The sequence below is a fragment of the Gracilinanus agilis genome, chromosome 1 (assembly GCF_016433145.1).
Source record: "Gracilinanus agilis isolate LMUSP501 chromosome 1, AgileGrace, whole genome shotgun sequence".
In the NCBI taxonomy this organism is placed as follows: domain Eukaryota; kingdom Metazoa; phylum Chordata; class Mammalia; order Didelphimorphia; family Didelphidae; genus Gracilinanus; species Gracilinanus agilis.
In genome coordinates, this window is record NC_058130.1 from 552,901,942 (window position 1) to 552,917,673 (window position 15,732).

The 15,732-nt window shown below is 38.9% G+C and overlaps 1 protein-coding gene across 1 annotated transcript; it reads left to right on the forward strand.

Moving 5' to 3' along the window:
- The first annotated feature begins 1,221 nt into the window (after nucleotides 1-1,221).
- Nucleotides 1,222-3,966, forward strand: LRRC30 (leucine rich repeat containing 30). The gene has a single exon (XM_044658068.1). It carries the CDS (start codon nucleotides 1,479-1,481, stop codon nucleotides 2,379-2,381), a length of 903 nt encoding a protein of 300 aa, XP_044514003.1. The 5' UTR covers nucleotides 1,222-1,478; the 3' UTR covers nucleotides 2,382-3,966.
- The last annotated feature ends 11,766 nt before the right edge of the window (nucleotides 3,967-15,732 follow it).

The window sequence follows — 15,732 nt, forward strand, 5'->3', positions numbered from 1 at the left end:
AAAATCAACAGGTATCATGTCTAGGCAGAAACAGAAAAAAAACTTTGGTGAATGAAACATTTTTTTAAGAAATGATGATGATATTTTAGAGCTAATAATAATGAAATTTTTCTTTGTGCCTTTCTTTGCATAAGCTTTGCTTCATACCCTGGAACAATACCTCTGCCTCTGGGAATCTCTAAAGTCAGTTTGAGTACCATATTCTCAAGAGATCCTTCTGGATTCCTTGCTAGTTCTTCCTGCCAAAATTACATTTCTTAACAGGGTATCCTCAAAATTGAGGACAATTTTAAGCTATTGAGGTTTTAAACTGTACTAGACTTTTTGGGACATCTTATATTATATTGATTATATATATATATGTATATATATATTGATTTCTTATAAAAAGATTGTTTTCACTTTCCTCTCAATATAATGGAAGCTCCTTCAGAGCAGGTTTCATTTCATTTTTGTCATTTTTCTCCCCAATGCCTAACACAATGTCTGGCATGTAGTAGGCATTTAATGGGTTTTTGTAGAATGGAATTGAATTTGAGCCTTGAACCAAATCTGTGAGATAGAGCAGATATCATAGCTATAATTTAGTCCATTTTTCAGAAGAGAAAACTAGGGCTCAGGGAGATTAAATTACTTGAGGAAGGATTTGAACTCGGGTCTTCAGAGTCCCAAGTCTTAAACTCAAACCACTAATACCACACGATCTCTTCTGATCCTATTTTCAAGCTAAAACCAGAAGTAGCAACATAAATGTTTAAGCAATTGTATGAGCCCTGCTTTTAAAGTGAATGTGTGAAATTGTCCAATGTACTTTAGTGTTATCATTATTACTATTAACTTTTTCAAAGCTTGGTTTTCCCTTTAGCATTTAGAACATGTTTAAACCCAACAGGCCCAGAGGGATCAAGCCACCTCTCTAAATGACTTCCATCTCCTTACAACGGTTTCATTGCTGTCTTTGCTTCTTTTTTTTCTTTTTCTTTTTTCCCCTCTAAGCTCATGCTAATTGCCTGCTCAACTGAGTTACCCAAGAAAAGCTGAGATGGTAAAGTTATATCCAGGCTCTCTGTGACCTGCTTGCAATGAAGACACATATCAGTTCAATAAAGCTCAGACAGAATGACAGTGACAGCTGCCTCGTGGCATTCAGCATGAAGTGAGCAGATCTATTTAGCAGTTCCAGGACCAAGTGTTTCATTACAGCCCGGCTGCTCTAAGAGAAACAACCTAAACCCAGCCTAAAGTGTTCCACTTCATCATTTGCCACAGGGCCCGAGTCGCCACTCAAGAGTACCTCTACCTTGATGGTTTTTCTCTTCTTGACTTTTTACACAAACTTTCCTGAAGCTGAAATACCCAGTCAACACGGTGTTTGCCCAGACTTCCCCACCTGCAACAGCTTTAGGGCTGGCGGAGGAAAAGAGAAACTCTCTACCCAGAAGAGTTTGCTATAGGACCTAAGGAGCAGAGAAAGTGTCATGGGGGGCAGACAGTCCAGTGAGATCTTCAAGAACAAGGAATCCAAGGGAATATTGTTCCTAAAGAACAGGCAGAAGTTTTCTCAATGGGATGACGTCCTTCTGGGAAAGGACCCAAGGTCGTTGCTGAAGCGCGGCATGAACCATATCAGCTTCAGTTTGGTCACTAAAGGAATGACTGACATTCCCGACTTTCTTTGGGGACTGACCGAGGTCCAGAAGCTCAACTTTTCCCATAATCAGCTCAAGGCGGTCCCCTCAGAGATGGGGAGAATGACGAGGATTGTGGTGCTGAATCTGTGTGGGAATCGCATAAAGAGCCTGCCCAAGGAAATCGGGCAGCTCAAGAACTTAAAGGTCCTGTTTCTGAACATGAATTGCCTGACAGAGATGCCGTCTGAGCTGAACCACTGTAAGAACCTGGAAGTTTTGAGTTTGTCCCACAACTTCATCACCCACCTCCCCTGTATCTACTCGGAACTTTCCAAATTGAGGAAAGTGAATCTGAGCAACAACCACTTGGCTCACATCCCCATCTTTGTGTTCTCGCTGAAGGACTTAGATTTCCTTCACGTGGGTTCCAACAGGCTGGAAAATATTGCCGAGAGCATCCAGAGCCTGGCAAACTTACAGATTTTCATCGCGGAGAACAACAACATCCATTCCTTCCCAAGGTCTCTCTGCTTGGTTACAACCCTTGAGCTGCTCAACTTGAACAACAATGATATCCAGACGCTTCCTGATGAACTGTACCAGCTCAATCGATTGACCAGGATCGCCTGGAATCCCATGGACAAAGGACTGCATATTTCTCAAAACCCTCTCACCAAGCCTTTGCCAGATCTGGTGGAGGGGGGACTAGACGTGCTTTTCAGCTATCTGAAGGACAAAAAGCATGGGTGATTTGTACAGATGAAACGTGGCTATGGACCCCTCATCCACACTCGTTCCCACTGGTGCACTTTCCTGGTCTTCCTTTCTAGGGTTTGCAAATGCTTTTATTTCAGACTTGCTGAATAATCATCGAATGTGAGTGAACTGTTCTACGGGGATCATTTATTTTAGATTTGTGCTGATCACTGCTTTTGTTTCTCATAACCTCTGTAAGGTACTTAGAACTCTTTTTGCCTCTACAGTTTAAATCACCTTTGTTTTTCCTCTCGAAGGAAATCAAGTGATTTCTTCCTAAAAATCAGTTTGTAGACTGGAAATCTAGAGAGAAGGCTTCAGTTTACCTCTGAAAGGTAGACCTTCTTGCTTTTTGAGCCTCAGTTTTTCCATGAAAGGTAGATTGGGACCAGGATAGATCTGATGCTGGCCTGTTCTCACCAGAATGTATCACTGACCAAATCAGGCAAACTAGCTGCTGACTTTTAAAAGCAGTCCTAAAGTCTATGTTGGCATGGCAACATTTGATAAGCTGTAATACAATATGGTTACTTACTCATGTTAGTGGAAGGGAGAGAGGTGAAATGTAGCTCCTAGAGAATATAACGAATCCATTTTAATGAAAAAGTTCAACCTAGTTTCTCCTTCCACACCCCCAAACTTCTAGAAACAAATTCTAACCATCAACCAAATTGCCTCATTCTGCTATTATCAGGATAGGAGGAAGAGCCACTTCCTCCAAGAGGCATTTCCTGATTCCCTTAGGTAGTTAGTGACTTCCTTCAAATTACTTTGAATGTATTTTGTTACATATTTTGTGTCTATGTGTGTACATGATTTAGTTGCCCTATTCACCCCACTCTCTTGTAGAATATAAGCTTTCTGTGGGCAGAAACTATGCTATTTTCTGATGTTTATATTCCCAGTGCCTTGCATAGTGCCTGCTCATAGTAGATGTTTAATAAATGTTTATTGAATGGAATTGAATAATTCAACAAGAGAATAAATATTCCCTTTCTAATTGAGAGGTAGCTGTATTTTCCACCTGCCTTTCATGGATGGGTGTTTTAAAAACAAGAAGATTGCATTTGTAAAGCATTCTGAAGGCACTGCAAAAAAATGTGATGGACTTCTATTGTAGAAGAAAACAGCTGTCAGTTGATCAAGGACACAGGGATAAGCAGCTCCACTGTTCTTATCAGAGAAGCCAATGGAGTCTAAAGCTCAGCTGTCAGTCAGGGACACCTAAAATATTAATGTTTCATCTTCCAGGAGTTAAATACCTAGAAGAAAAACAGTTAATGAGAAAAGGACTGTATCTTTGGATCAACAAAAGCCCAGTTATACTAGATGGTTGACTATTGGTCAATAATTGGACCCTATTAATATTAGGACTTGTGCCAGTATTGCCTCTCTTCTTCTAACTCTCTCTTTGCTTCAGGTGATGGCAGATTCTTTCAAAGCCTCCACACAGGTATTTGTGAAATGGTTGTAGCAGTAAAAGTGTTTTAGCTTTAAGAATGTAAGAGCTGGGGCAGCTAGGTGGCTCAGTGGAAAGAGAGCCATGCCTGGAGAACGGGTGGTCCTGGATTCAAATCTGGCCTCAGGTACTTCCTAGCCATGTAACTCTAGGCAAGTCACTTAAGCCTCATTGCCTAGCCTTTACCACTCTTCTGCCTTGGAAATAATATTTAGTATTAAGTCTAAGACAGAAAGTTAGAGTTAAAAAAAAACCACCAAAAAGCATTTAAGAGCAGTAGCCTGATTCCTTTAGCACTCTAGGACCACCATCCCTCCCATAAGTTCCGAGGATAGTTGTGGGCAAATTATTTGGAGGTTCTGAATTTAAATCAAAGGATGATGGACTCGGAGCTAAAAGTACCTTAAAGGGTCATCTAATCCAGAGATATCAAACATGCATGGCCTGAACCAGTTTAAATGTTGTTGGGAAGTAGTTAACAAAATAAATAAAAATATAAAAGAACATAGATGTTAACATGTGGTTTTCTTTTCTTCTCTTTTTTTTCTTTTTAAATTCTTACCCACCATCTTAAGAATCTCTACTGTGTATTGGTTCCAAAGCAGAAGAGTAGTAAGGGCTAGGCAATTGGGGTTAAGTGACTTGCCCAGGAACATACAATATCGGAGGCTAGATTTAAACCCAGGACCTCCTCTCTCAATTCCTGGCTCTCAATCCACTGAACCATCTAGATGCCCCCAATATAAGGCTTATTAAGTAAGGTGCCAGAAAAGATCATTATGTAAGGGTTTTGTTTGACACCTCTAATCTAGTTCAACCATTTATTTTGTAGACAATGAAAATGGAGTACAGGGAAGAACATTGACTCTATTATGTCTATTTGTGTATCTTCCATCTTAGGATTCTAAGAGTTGCCCAAAACAAACTTTAACTTACTTCTAATAACACTGTGCTTGGCACATAGTAGTAGATGCTTTAATAAGTGTTTATTGACTGAATAAAAATCGATAAAACAGCTTTCCCCCAATAGACCCAAGAGTATATTATTCAAAAAGATGGTGGTGGTAGGAGGTAGAATTCAGGCCAATTTTTGCTGTTATCAACAGAACATGCAATTCTAGTAACACATTCATACATGAGCTCTAACAGTGGAGTCACTGAAAATACAATGTACTGTCAGCAAAGTATAGAGAAGCAAGCAGTGGATTTGGTGTTGGATAACTTAGCTTCAAGTTCTGTCTGCCATTTAGGAATCTGACCAATTAGCTTTATTTCTCTTGGCCTCAGCTTTCTTGTCTACTTGAAATGAAAGGGTTAGATTAGATCATGTCTCTGTCACCTCTATTGTAGACCTATAAAATTTCTGTGATCCACAGTCACACTCAGTTCTTTCATTCCATCGATTTAGCAAAACCAGGTGGAAATATCCTTCCATCTCGCAAATCCTAGCCAAACAGAGACTGTACCATCAGTCTTCAGAAACAATGAAGATCATTTACTCAATAATTATAGCCAGCATTAATAACATTTTCAGGCTTGCTATAGATAGCATCGTGTATGATCCTCTCAACAACTCTGTGAGGTGGGTGCTCTTATTATCCCCATTTTGTAGGTAATGAAGGTGAGTTTAAGAGAGGTCCAGTGACTAGCTAGAGATCACATAGGTAAATGACCAAGGCAGGGATGTGAAGCCCAGCTCTTCCTGATTTCAAAGACCAACATTCAGTCCATGATGCTCTGTTGTCTCTTAGATCTTGATTACTGCACATAAAGCCATTTTCTATTTATCTAAGCCTTCTGAAAGGGTAACTAGATGGGGCAATAGATAGAGCACCAGATCTGGAATTGGGAAGACTCATTTCCTGAATTCAAATCTAGCCTTAGATACTTATAAGTTGTGTGATCCTGGGCAAGCCATGTAACCCAGTTTCCCTTAGTTTTGTCGTCTGTAAAGTGAGCCGGAGATGGAAATGGCAGACAACTCCAGTATCTTTGCCAAGAAAACCCCAAACAGGGTCACAAAGCATTGGGCATGATTGTTTGAAATGAATGAACGACAACAAAAACCTCCTGGGGTAGTTAGTGTTAGTTCATACCTGTTGCACAAAGAATCATCTGGACTTCGGTTTGCTTTCCATGACCTTGCTGTAGGCAGAGGACCAGACTGGGACACAGTCCTATGTTTCCCCAGTTGAACAGTCACATTTATTTCCTCTCCCTGCTTTCCAGCTATTTGATCCAGGAACAGTAACTTTACTCCAGGGAAAGAACATAACAGTATTTTGAAGGTGACCTGAGAGCTTACACCTATTATCAGAAGCAGCAGCATCCATCCAGTTTTTAACTTGTCTTGGTGCCTTTCAAAAATAGGACTCCATGCTTCCTTTTATTAATGTTTGTATTAAGCAAAATCATAAAATAATATCACGTTGCCAGATGGGCTCTCGATATTGATCCTTTGTGACCGTTCTTCATGAAACGGTCCTATCGATAGAGACAGCACATAGCCAAGGCTGGCTCATGCACCTTGCTATTCAAAACACAAATTAGGAGGAGATCTGAAAAACAACCTTCAGATGGGCTTCTTGGTGCTGTCAACCCTTAGAATTCACTGACTGGCTGGGAAATGTTGCTCGCTTATCATCTGTGGTTATAATTTTGCAAGCAATCAAATAACTCATAGATACTCGGGCTGTGCTTTCTAAAGGCATCAAACTTGGGAGAATGGCAGCATTAGTTCTCAAACCCAGGCAGGGGAAGAAGCTGAGCTAATTGGGTACTTGACAGCTGGGGGAGGGGAGGTTAGACACTCAAATTCTTGCTGGGGTATTGGGGCTTTCATGCCACTTGGCTCTCAGTACAGAGACATTTGGGGGAGGATGGGATGTTCAGAAACACCTTTTGAAGCACCCACAGCTTACAAGCTCACAATTAGGAAGAAATCCTGTGCTTCTAGCAAATGAGGAAGGCTTTGAAAAGACACATCTGTTTGGAGAATAATACTGCTAGATGAATAAAGAGACTGTGTATCAGAAAGAAAAGTGCAGTCATTACGTGACTTGTTGACTTAATAAATGGCTAATGGAAAATATACTGCATAACCAGACTTTCCTTAATAGACTTTTTTTAATGCCAGTAGTAGAAGATGGAGTGACTACATCTTTGTGCACCTGTACTTCAGAATAAAGTTCTGCTTGCTCTGGAAAGAGATAAGGGAGGAAACACTATAATTATTTGTAGAGAACACATTAAGCCAATTCTTCTATTTTTTATTTTAGCAATGGATTATTCCATTTTTAAAAGTCCATCTCAACAAGTTCCAAATCACACGCTGAATATGCATGTCAATGTTCATGCATTTAGAGGCGAGAAGAAAAGTAAATGATGGTGACATTTGTCATCAGAAAATGTTCCCATGACATCAATAGACATGGATTCTGGAACTGTGGCTATCATTTAATGTGGCTTAACTAGCTTACTTTCTGCAGTAATAGCCTTGGGAGAAGGGCAGGGGATGCAAATCAATTCACTGAGGCTCTGAATACAGTGACTGAGTAGCAGGTGACCCAGGAAAACAACCTCAAATAGCAAGGGAAAAGGCAGAATTTGAAAGAGCCAGATAAAACTAATGAACACACTTGAAAATGAATTAAATTACATCAGCATTTAAAATTAAATTATGCAATTCAATACCATCCATTTAGTGTACCATGAGTAAATGTTTTTATTTCCAAACTCTCAGAAATAGTTGTTTTAAAATAGCATAGTAATATTCCATATATAGGTATAACTAATTCTTCACTGACAGAATTATCACTATAATAATATAACCATGATAAATCTCTAATTAAAATAATACAGATATTTAATACATTCAGAAAGTGTTAGGAAAATGGCACTGGGAGACAAAATTTATTTTGTTAACAATTACAGGACTGAAAACAAATTATAGGAGGAAGAAGAGAATCTAGGTATTTCATTTAAGTTATTTCATTTAAGCTGCCTTTGGTATGCAATGTGATGAAGTTAAAGTATCAATAAAAGTTTTTAAGGGAATAAACAGGAGTCAATGATGATTTTTGTGAATTAATGTGTTTCCATTGGTTGTTGCCATGCCTGGAATATTTTGCCCCATCATCAAAAACCACTGAGCTTCCCTTGCTTCCTTCAAGAATCAACTCAAATTCTATGTTCTTCAGGAGTCCTTTCCCCGCAGCCTCCTTTCCCATCAACTGCTAGTGCAGTTTAGTGGTAATCCTTCTGAGATTACCTCCCATCTACTCTGTGTATATCCTGCATATACTTGATTACATAGGGGAAATGCTTAATAAATGTTTGTTGAATGACTTTGTCTCCTCAACCAATTACAATGCTGAAAAATCCCAAAGTTAGATCTGGAGTAGAAATAACAGATATATTTGCTTTCCCATCAATCACACCTCCTATGGAACCTTCTAGAAATGAGGTATTATCCATGGCACATTAGAGATAAAACCTTTCCTATACAAAAGGAGAAAACTGGAAACACATTTTAAGAAATGCTTATGCTGCTCCTCCCATCCTTCAGTTTGGATGGATGGTAGCATTTCTGGCATGTGCAAGGGAAGAATCTACTTGATCCCAATACAATAAGCCATTTTATAGACTGGGAGCAGCTGGGTGGCTCAGTGGATTGAGAGCCAGGCCTAGACACAGGTCGTCTTAGATCCAAATCTGGCCTCAGACATTTCCTAGCTGTGTGACCCTGGGCGAGTCACTTACCTCTCCATGCTTAGCCCTTACTACTCTTGTATTGATTCCAAGACAGAGGTAAGGGTTTGTTTTTTTAAGCCACCTTAGAAAACTATACTTCAGTTCTCTGTTACCATTTATCAGTCATGTAAGTAGAACTAAATCAGTGAAAGACTTTCATGTGTGTGAATAGAATTCTGCTTCCACCCATCTTTCTAATCTCATTATTAATAACATGTATGTATTTCCAGTCCCCAAATCCATTAGTTGGGAATTCTCTTCTCATTGGAGGAGATGAACGTCTTGTCCTGCATGAGGGACAGAGAGTGGGAAATCGTAGGAGTCTGGTTTCCATGATCTCTGTGTCCAATCTACTTCAATTAATTGTGGGTGGTAATACTAGAGGTCTCTGCCATCCACCTGCCACTTCAACTCAAACACAATAGGATTTGCTCCAGATGGTAGGATCCTTATTTCTTCAGCAACCTTCCAGTCTTGAGATGCCTCCTATTTTATTTTTTTAAACCTTTACCTTCCTTCTTAGAATCAGTACTGTGTATTAGTTCCAAGATGGAAGAGTGGTAAGGTCCAGGCAAAAGAGGTTAAGTGACTTGCCCAGGGTCATACAGCTAGGAAGTGTCTGAGGCCAGATCTGAACCTAGGACCTCTTGTCTATAGGATGATTCCTATTTTAAAAATTCTTTTGATTCTAAACCTTTGTGTCAGTTCATATCTCACAAAATGGGTGTTTCAACTTATGGTGATAGTGCTTGCCCAAGAGGAGGAAAAACAGCAGCCCTGGGTGCAAAATTGTGTTTAGATGCTAATATTTGCTTTTTTCTATTGGGAAAAATATCATTTTAATTTGGGCCTCAAACTCAATAATACAGATAGATCTAGGACTTTGATGTAAGGTTGTGGGTATTGAAAGACAAAATGAGCTGCTAGATTCTACTAGGTTGAAGGATCAGCCAGAGCAATTCTGCTTGAGTGTGTTGGTTCTCCTTGTATTCTTGCCATAGAAGGAACAAGCAATCATCAGAGGACCTGAGTTCTTCTAGTCCTACCTCTGCTATTTATTACCTGTATGACCTTAGTCAAGTCACTTCACTTTTTTTGAAGTTCATGCAGTTGATGGATCTTAGTTTCTTCAGGCATAAAACAAGACAGGTAGACCAAACGTTCTTCAAGTTCCTTGTTCCCATAATCTATTTTCATAGAAAAAAAACAACTGATCCTAGCTCACTAATACACTAAGTATATGTTTATGTGTAAGTATATATTTAAAATTCTACCCTCACCAATAGTAAATGATGGATGATGCCCTAAAAAATATTCCAAAAAGCTTACCATAAAATCCATACTTTCTGCATGTCTCTTCCCCATTCACAGGCACACATAGTAGAGTCAACATCACAGTGACCTTTCAAAGGTTGTTTAATGAAGCTGAAAATTAGCTCTCCCTTTGACATTTCTTGTCACTTTCCCTTCCTTCTTCCATTTCTGATATTTATCAAGGTTATTAGAAATGCTAATATATGTTATAGGCAACCCTCCAAAATGAATATATCTTAATATGGAGTTCAAACTGGAATTTGCCTCCAAATAGTAGTCATCCTTCGCTCATCCAGAGGTCATCTATCTGGTGATTTCAATTATCTGGAAAGCAGTTGAAAATATAGAAGTAACTCCTTCCCCACCAAAGAGAGGAGCTAAAATAGGTATTAAGAAGACCCTGAGTATTAGGTGAGTATTAGGTGAGCCTCTTTCAACTCATTTCCTCTTAACTCTTATCTATTGAGTCAACAAATTTTGTTACCTGGATTCCCAGCTCACAGCAGATTAAGAATAGGCAATTAGAAGGGATTGGAGAACATAACTAGGGGCAGGTACAGTTACAAGAAATTTTGACAGTGAGGGAAGAAGTAGGGGAAAAAAGTAGAAACAAATGATCAGCCGATGAACTCACAGCATCCTGGGGACCACTTAGTGCAGGGACAATGGAGCATACCAGCTCTACTGTTTTCCCAACTAGAAGTAAAGTCATTACCACTCCACCTATTCATGTGATTGCTCCCAGTCCTGGCTTCTCTCAAGAAATAGGCTTCAAGGTCTTCTCTCCCTTTAGCCTATTGCTATACATGGTAGTAAAGTGGGTAGAGCACTAGATTTAAAAACAGAAAGTTTCATCTTCATGAGTTCAAATCTAGACTCAGACATATTAGCTCTGCGACTTTAAGCAAGTCACTTGTGTATATTTGCCTCAGTTTATTCATCTGTAAAATGACCTGGAGATGAAAATGGCAAACCATTCCAGTATCTTTGCCAAGAAAATCACAAATGGAGTCCCAGAAAGTTGGACACCACCAAAAATAACTAAGCAACAACAATATATATATATGGAGGACAGAAAAGATTTGACCCAATATCAGTAAGCCATCTTAGAAAAACTCATTTCAGCTGTCTTTTATCATCTGGCATTCAAATCAGTAGGGACTAAGTCAGTAAAAGTTTCTCTGTGCAAAGACAGGTCTCAATCTGTCTTTCCTACCTCATTATTAATAACATATTAGCCCCAGTCCCAAAATCCATTGGTATGGGACTCTTTCTTCATTGGTATGCAGGAATGTCCCGCCCTCTGTGAGGGGAGGCAGAACTGGTAAGAGCAGAAGAGCTTTACGGTTTTAAGTCATCTCTGAATTCTCTTGAAGCTTTGAGTCTCTTCAGGCACTTCTAGCTTCAGAGAGAAGATGGAAGATTACAACCCCACTTCAGGTTGCTGATGAAGACTCTAGGAGTAAGTTCAGAGGAAAGGAACTAGCATTCTCTATGATGTTCCTTTCCCCAGATTGTGACACTAGAAACTTCAGAGAACTTCCCCTTGGGGGGGAAATCTAGCTCTTTCTTTCTATGCCTCTTTCTCTGTCTCTCAGTTGAGCTGAGTTAATCCTCTCCCAGTGGGAGAGTTCCTTTGTTCTGCATTATCTGAATATATTCTCTGTATTTTCTGATATGTATATAGATACACACACATACCTTCTCTGATTTTTGTTTTGCTACTGATTTGGATAAATGGGTTTTGTTTAGTAAGTACTATATGTGTTCATTTCAGAACTGGTAGTATTTGGTGGGAAGGAAGTCAAGCTTTGGATATAGATCTTGAGGATTTCTTTCCCCCAATATTGAAGTAATGATCAAAAGTTAGCTTGAGCCTGATCACATTCCTTAGACCCACAGTATTTAAAGAAGCAAATAGATGTATCTGTAGCCGAAGACCTACTCTCTTTGAGGAGAGCTGAATAGCTTCTAGTCCCAACCTTCTGCTTCTCTTCTGGCAGAGAATAAAGCTTCCTTTGAAAAAGGGTGAGAGGAGAAGAGGCTATTCTATTATGCCTCCCAGCCAAACAGTGACACTCCCATGCTGCATGTAGGGGAAAGTTCCTTGCCACATGTATTAACGCCATTACTCTTCTTCTCATATTCCAGCCAAAAGAATAGCCTTCTCTCAGTTCCTCATGCCTGGCTCTCTATCTCTCATCTTTGTACTTTTGCATGATTATCCTCTACGGCTAAAATACACTCCCTACTCAACTCTACTTTATAGAATCCCTTTTCCTCAAGACACATATAATCTACCATCTTCTATAAACAAGACATAGCATCCTCCCAATTGTTAGAGCTCTCCCCTTCCGTTTTCCTCATATTTAAGTATATTTATTCTCCATATACTTATAGATGTAGTTATTGCCTTGCCCTTTAGAATGTAGGCTCTTTGAGAACACGGATTGTCCCATTCTTTGCATCTGATATATTGCACAGCATCTGCTATATGGGATATACTTAATAAATTGTTAATTTATTGAGAGATTGCCCGGAGTCATCAAGTGTTGTGTGCTATTACTGCAGAGGATCGAATAATGACAGCTGTGGACATTTACAGCATACTTTAAATTTTGCAAAGCACTTTACATGCATTATCTCTTTGAACGCTTTAAGGTAGCTATGGCAGATATTATTATCTCCATTTTTTAGATGAAGAAATAGGCTCAGAAAGAAGTTAAGCTTCATAGTTATAATGTTAGCAAGTGTCAGAGGCAAAATTTGAACCAGGTCTTCTTAAATTGAGATCAATATTCTATTGCTGGAATTTTTCAAATCTTTTTACTCATGCATCCTAACTAATTTTTAAAAAATGAATAGGGCATTGAATGTATGTGTAATTAAGGCCCTGGCCAATAAAGGTTCAGTCGTGAGAGTATGTGCAAAGTTCTTTATTGGCTGTGAATAATACAAGACATGGCACTTTGGAATCTGAATTCAGTCAAGACTTAGAGGTCCATACACTTTGGAGGTGAAAAGTCTTCACCTTTAGACAAGAAGTACTGAGAACTCTGGAAGCCAGAAATTAGTGTACCTACTAAATAATCCATAAACCTATTCTGCCCTTTTCCCCTTATCTGGTGATAAGGAAGGCAAGAACCTTTGTTTTCAGTGGAGAGAGCGATGGATAGCAATTATCTATCTTTCTACATGATTTCCATGTAGAACATACGGAACCTTTGTTTCTTTTGGGTTTATTCTTTCCTGATCTTGGATGAATGAGTAAACAGAGATTAAATTTACCAGATTATGGCACTGAGAGCCATCAGAGGTCCCTTCTGGAACTGGATACAATATGAGATCTCTAGAAAAAGTAGTAGCAGTAACTGAGTTTGGTGAGGACATGGCCCAGTTTAACAAGAGAGTATCTTGTTCCAAACCAATGCCCAGGGATGGAAAACTTGTTGGAAACTGCTAAAAGAAGAAAAGTGTTTCTAAGTTTTGAAGTTCCAAAGCATCCCTCTGTCCCACATATTCCTCATATATGTGCCTTACTACTTTTGCATTTTATATCTGAGGCTACTCTTTCCAGGTAAACTACTTTAATTTGAGCCCACTCTCCCAAGAGATTTTGTGTTTTCAAGAAAAGTGTGTATCCCAGTTTGGAGACGGCTTTATAACTTCTGTCCTTGCTATACTGTCTCAGTCAATAGCTCTTCCTTTGTAAAAGCTAATTAATGTTGATTGATATTGGGGAACACACTGAATGAAAGCAACAGCAATATAACACACAACCCCCTTGGGTTATCTTTAGAAACTGAGGTCAGAAGTACTCATTTCCCATTACTAGTCCAGTGTAAGTTGGGAAAATAAACTCAGAGAGAGTGTCAGATATGGTTATTAGTAAGTTATATAATATACACTGTACTAGGATTACATATGTACGATAAAATAGAAACACAATAGAAAATAAAAAGGATGAGAAAGATGAACTAGATTTGAATATTTTAAATTTTTATAAGTGCTACCGAAAAAATTATCTCACTAAAATTACTACTGACATTTTTTTAATCAAAGCAATGTGAATGACTCTACTTCATTATTTTTTTAATCTCTATGTGGTGGTAGGGAAGGTAAGAACCTGGAGAGCTGGGTTGATTTGTAAATAATTGTTATTTGTTAGTAATTAATTATTTAGTTAATTTGATCACTGCAGCTACCAAGCAGATGAATTTCTTTCTTTTTTATCGAAAGATACACAATACGATGACCAAATAATAGGATGTAAGTCAGTGAATGCTACAGCTTTTTTAGCACAGTATAGATAATCACTATATATAATGCAAGAACAACAAAAATGAATTGTCTCTGAGTTCAAGTCAGCAAAAAATTTTCAATAGTAAACTCTTCCTTTTTCTTTCTATGGTTCTGATTAATGAAAGGTACCTTTCTTTAATTTCCTATTCATATCTAGATATTCTAGTTGTGTTTTTGTATGAATTTGAGAGACAGCAAGAGGACCAATTTGGGGAGACAGTAGAACACAGGAAGGGGGGATAGCTTATAATTGGGACCGAAAGGTAGGTTTGGGGCAGGTTTTAAAGGATGTTAAATACCAAACAGAGGAATTTTTATTTGATCCTAGGGCAATAGGGAAAACAAAAATTAGTAACAAACCCTGGAGTTTATTGGGTAGTGGGTGACATGATCAAACCTGCACCTTGGGATAATCACTCTGGCCTCTACATAGAGGATGGATTATAGTGAAACTTGAAACAAGGAAACCAAATAGGAGGGTGATCCCTGCAACAGGTGATGAGGGACTGGACCTAGAATCATGGCTATGTGAGTGGAGAAAGGAGAACAGAGGCGAGAGAGGCCATGGAGATATAAAAAATTTGGCCACATCTATGTGAGATGACTGAAAATGAGGAGTTGAGAATGACACCAACATCACAAATCTGGTCGAAAAGAAAGGTGATGGTCCCCTCAATAGAAATTGAAGCTTGGCAGCAAAAGGCAGCTTGTGCACCAGTGTTAGGGTAAGAGCATTGATATTTTGGGAGATAATGGGTGGAGGTTAAGCATGATTATGTTGAAGGTAAGTCCATTGATTGGCTATGCCAATGGGAGTGGGATTTAATAGATCTTCCCATTCTTTGATTTATGAATTACATACCTCAGCTACAGTCATCCCCAAAAAGCCATGAGCTCCCATTTTGGAGACCATTGCTTTGGTGCACAAGAGTAGAGAGTGGTAGCTCCAAATGATAGAATGATGGACTTGGAATCAAAAAGACATGGTTCAATCCTTCATCTGACTTTAGATATATGATCCTAGGTAAGACACTTAACTATAAGCCTCAGTGTCCTCATGTGTAAAATAGGGATTGTTGTTATTATTGATGTCATTTCAGTTGTATCTAACCCTTCATGAGCCCTTTTGGGGTTTACTGAAATGGTGTGCCATTTCCTTCTCCAGCTCATTTTTACAGATGAGGGAACCAAGGCACACAGTGTTAAGTGACTTGCTCAGGGTTACATAGCTAGTAAATATCTAAGGCCATATTTGAACTCAGGAAGATGTCTTCTTGACTTCAAACCTGACACTCTATCCATTGTGCCATCCAGCTGCCCTAAAATAGGGATAATAATGCCTATTTCACAGCATTAAGGGAAGGCCCAAATGAGATCACATATGTAAAAATGTTTTGTAAATGTTAAAGCACTGCATATTGATTACTATTATTTTCCTTCCTCTTCACAACTATTATTTGCTCTTTACTACTTCTCACCATATTAATATTTCTAGCCCCTCCTTCTATCCCATCATTC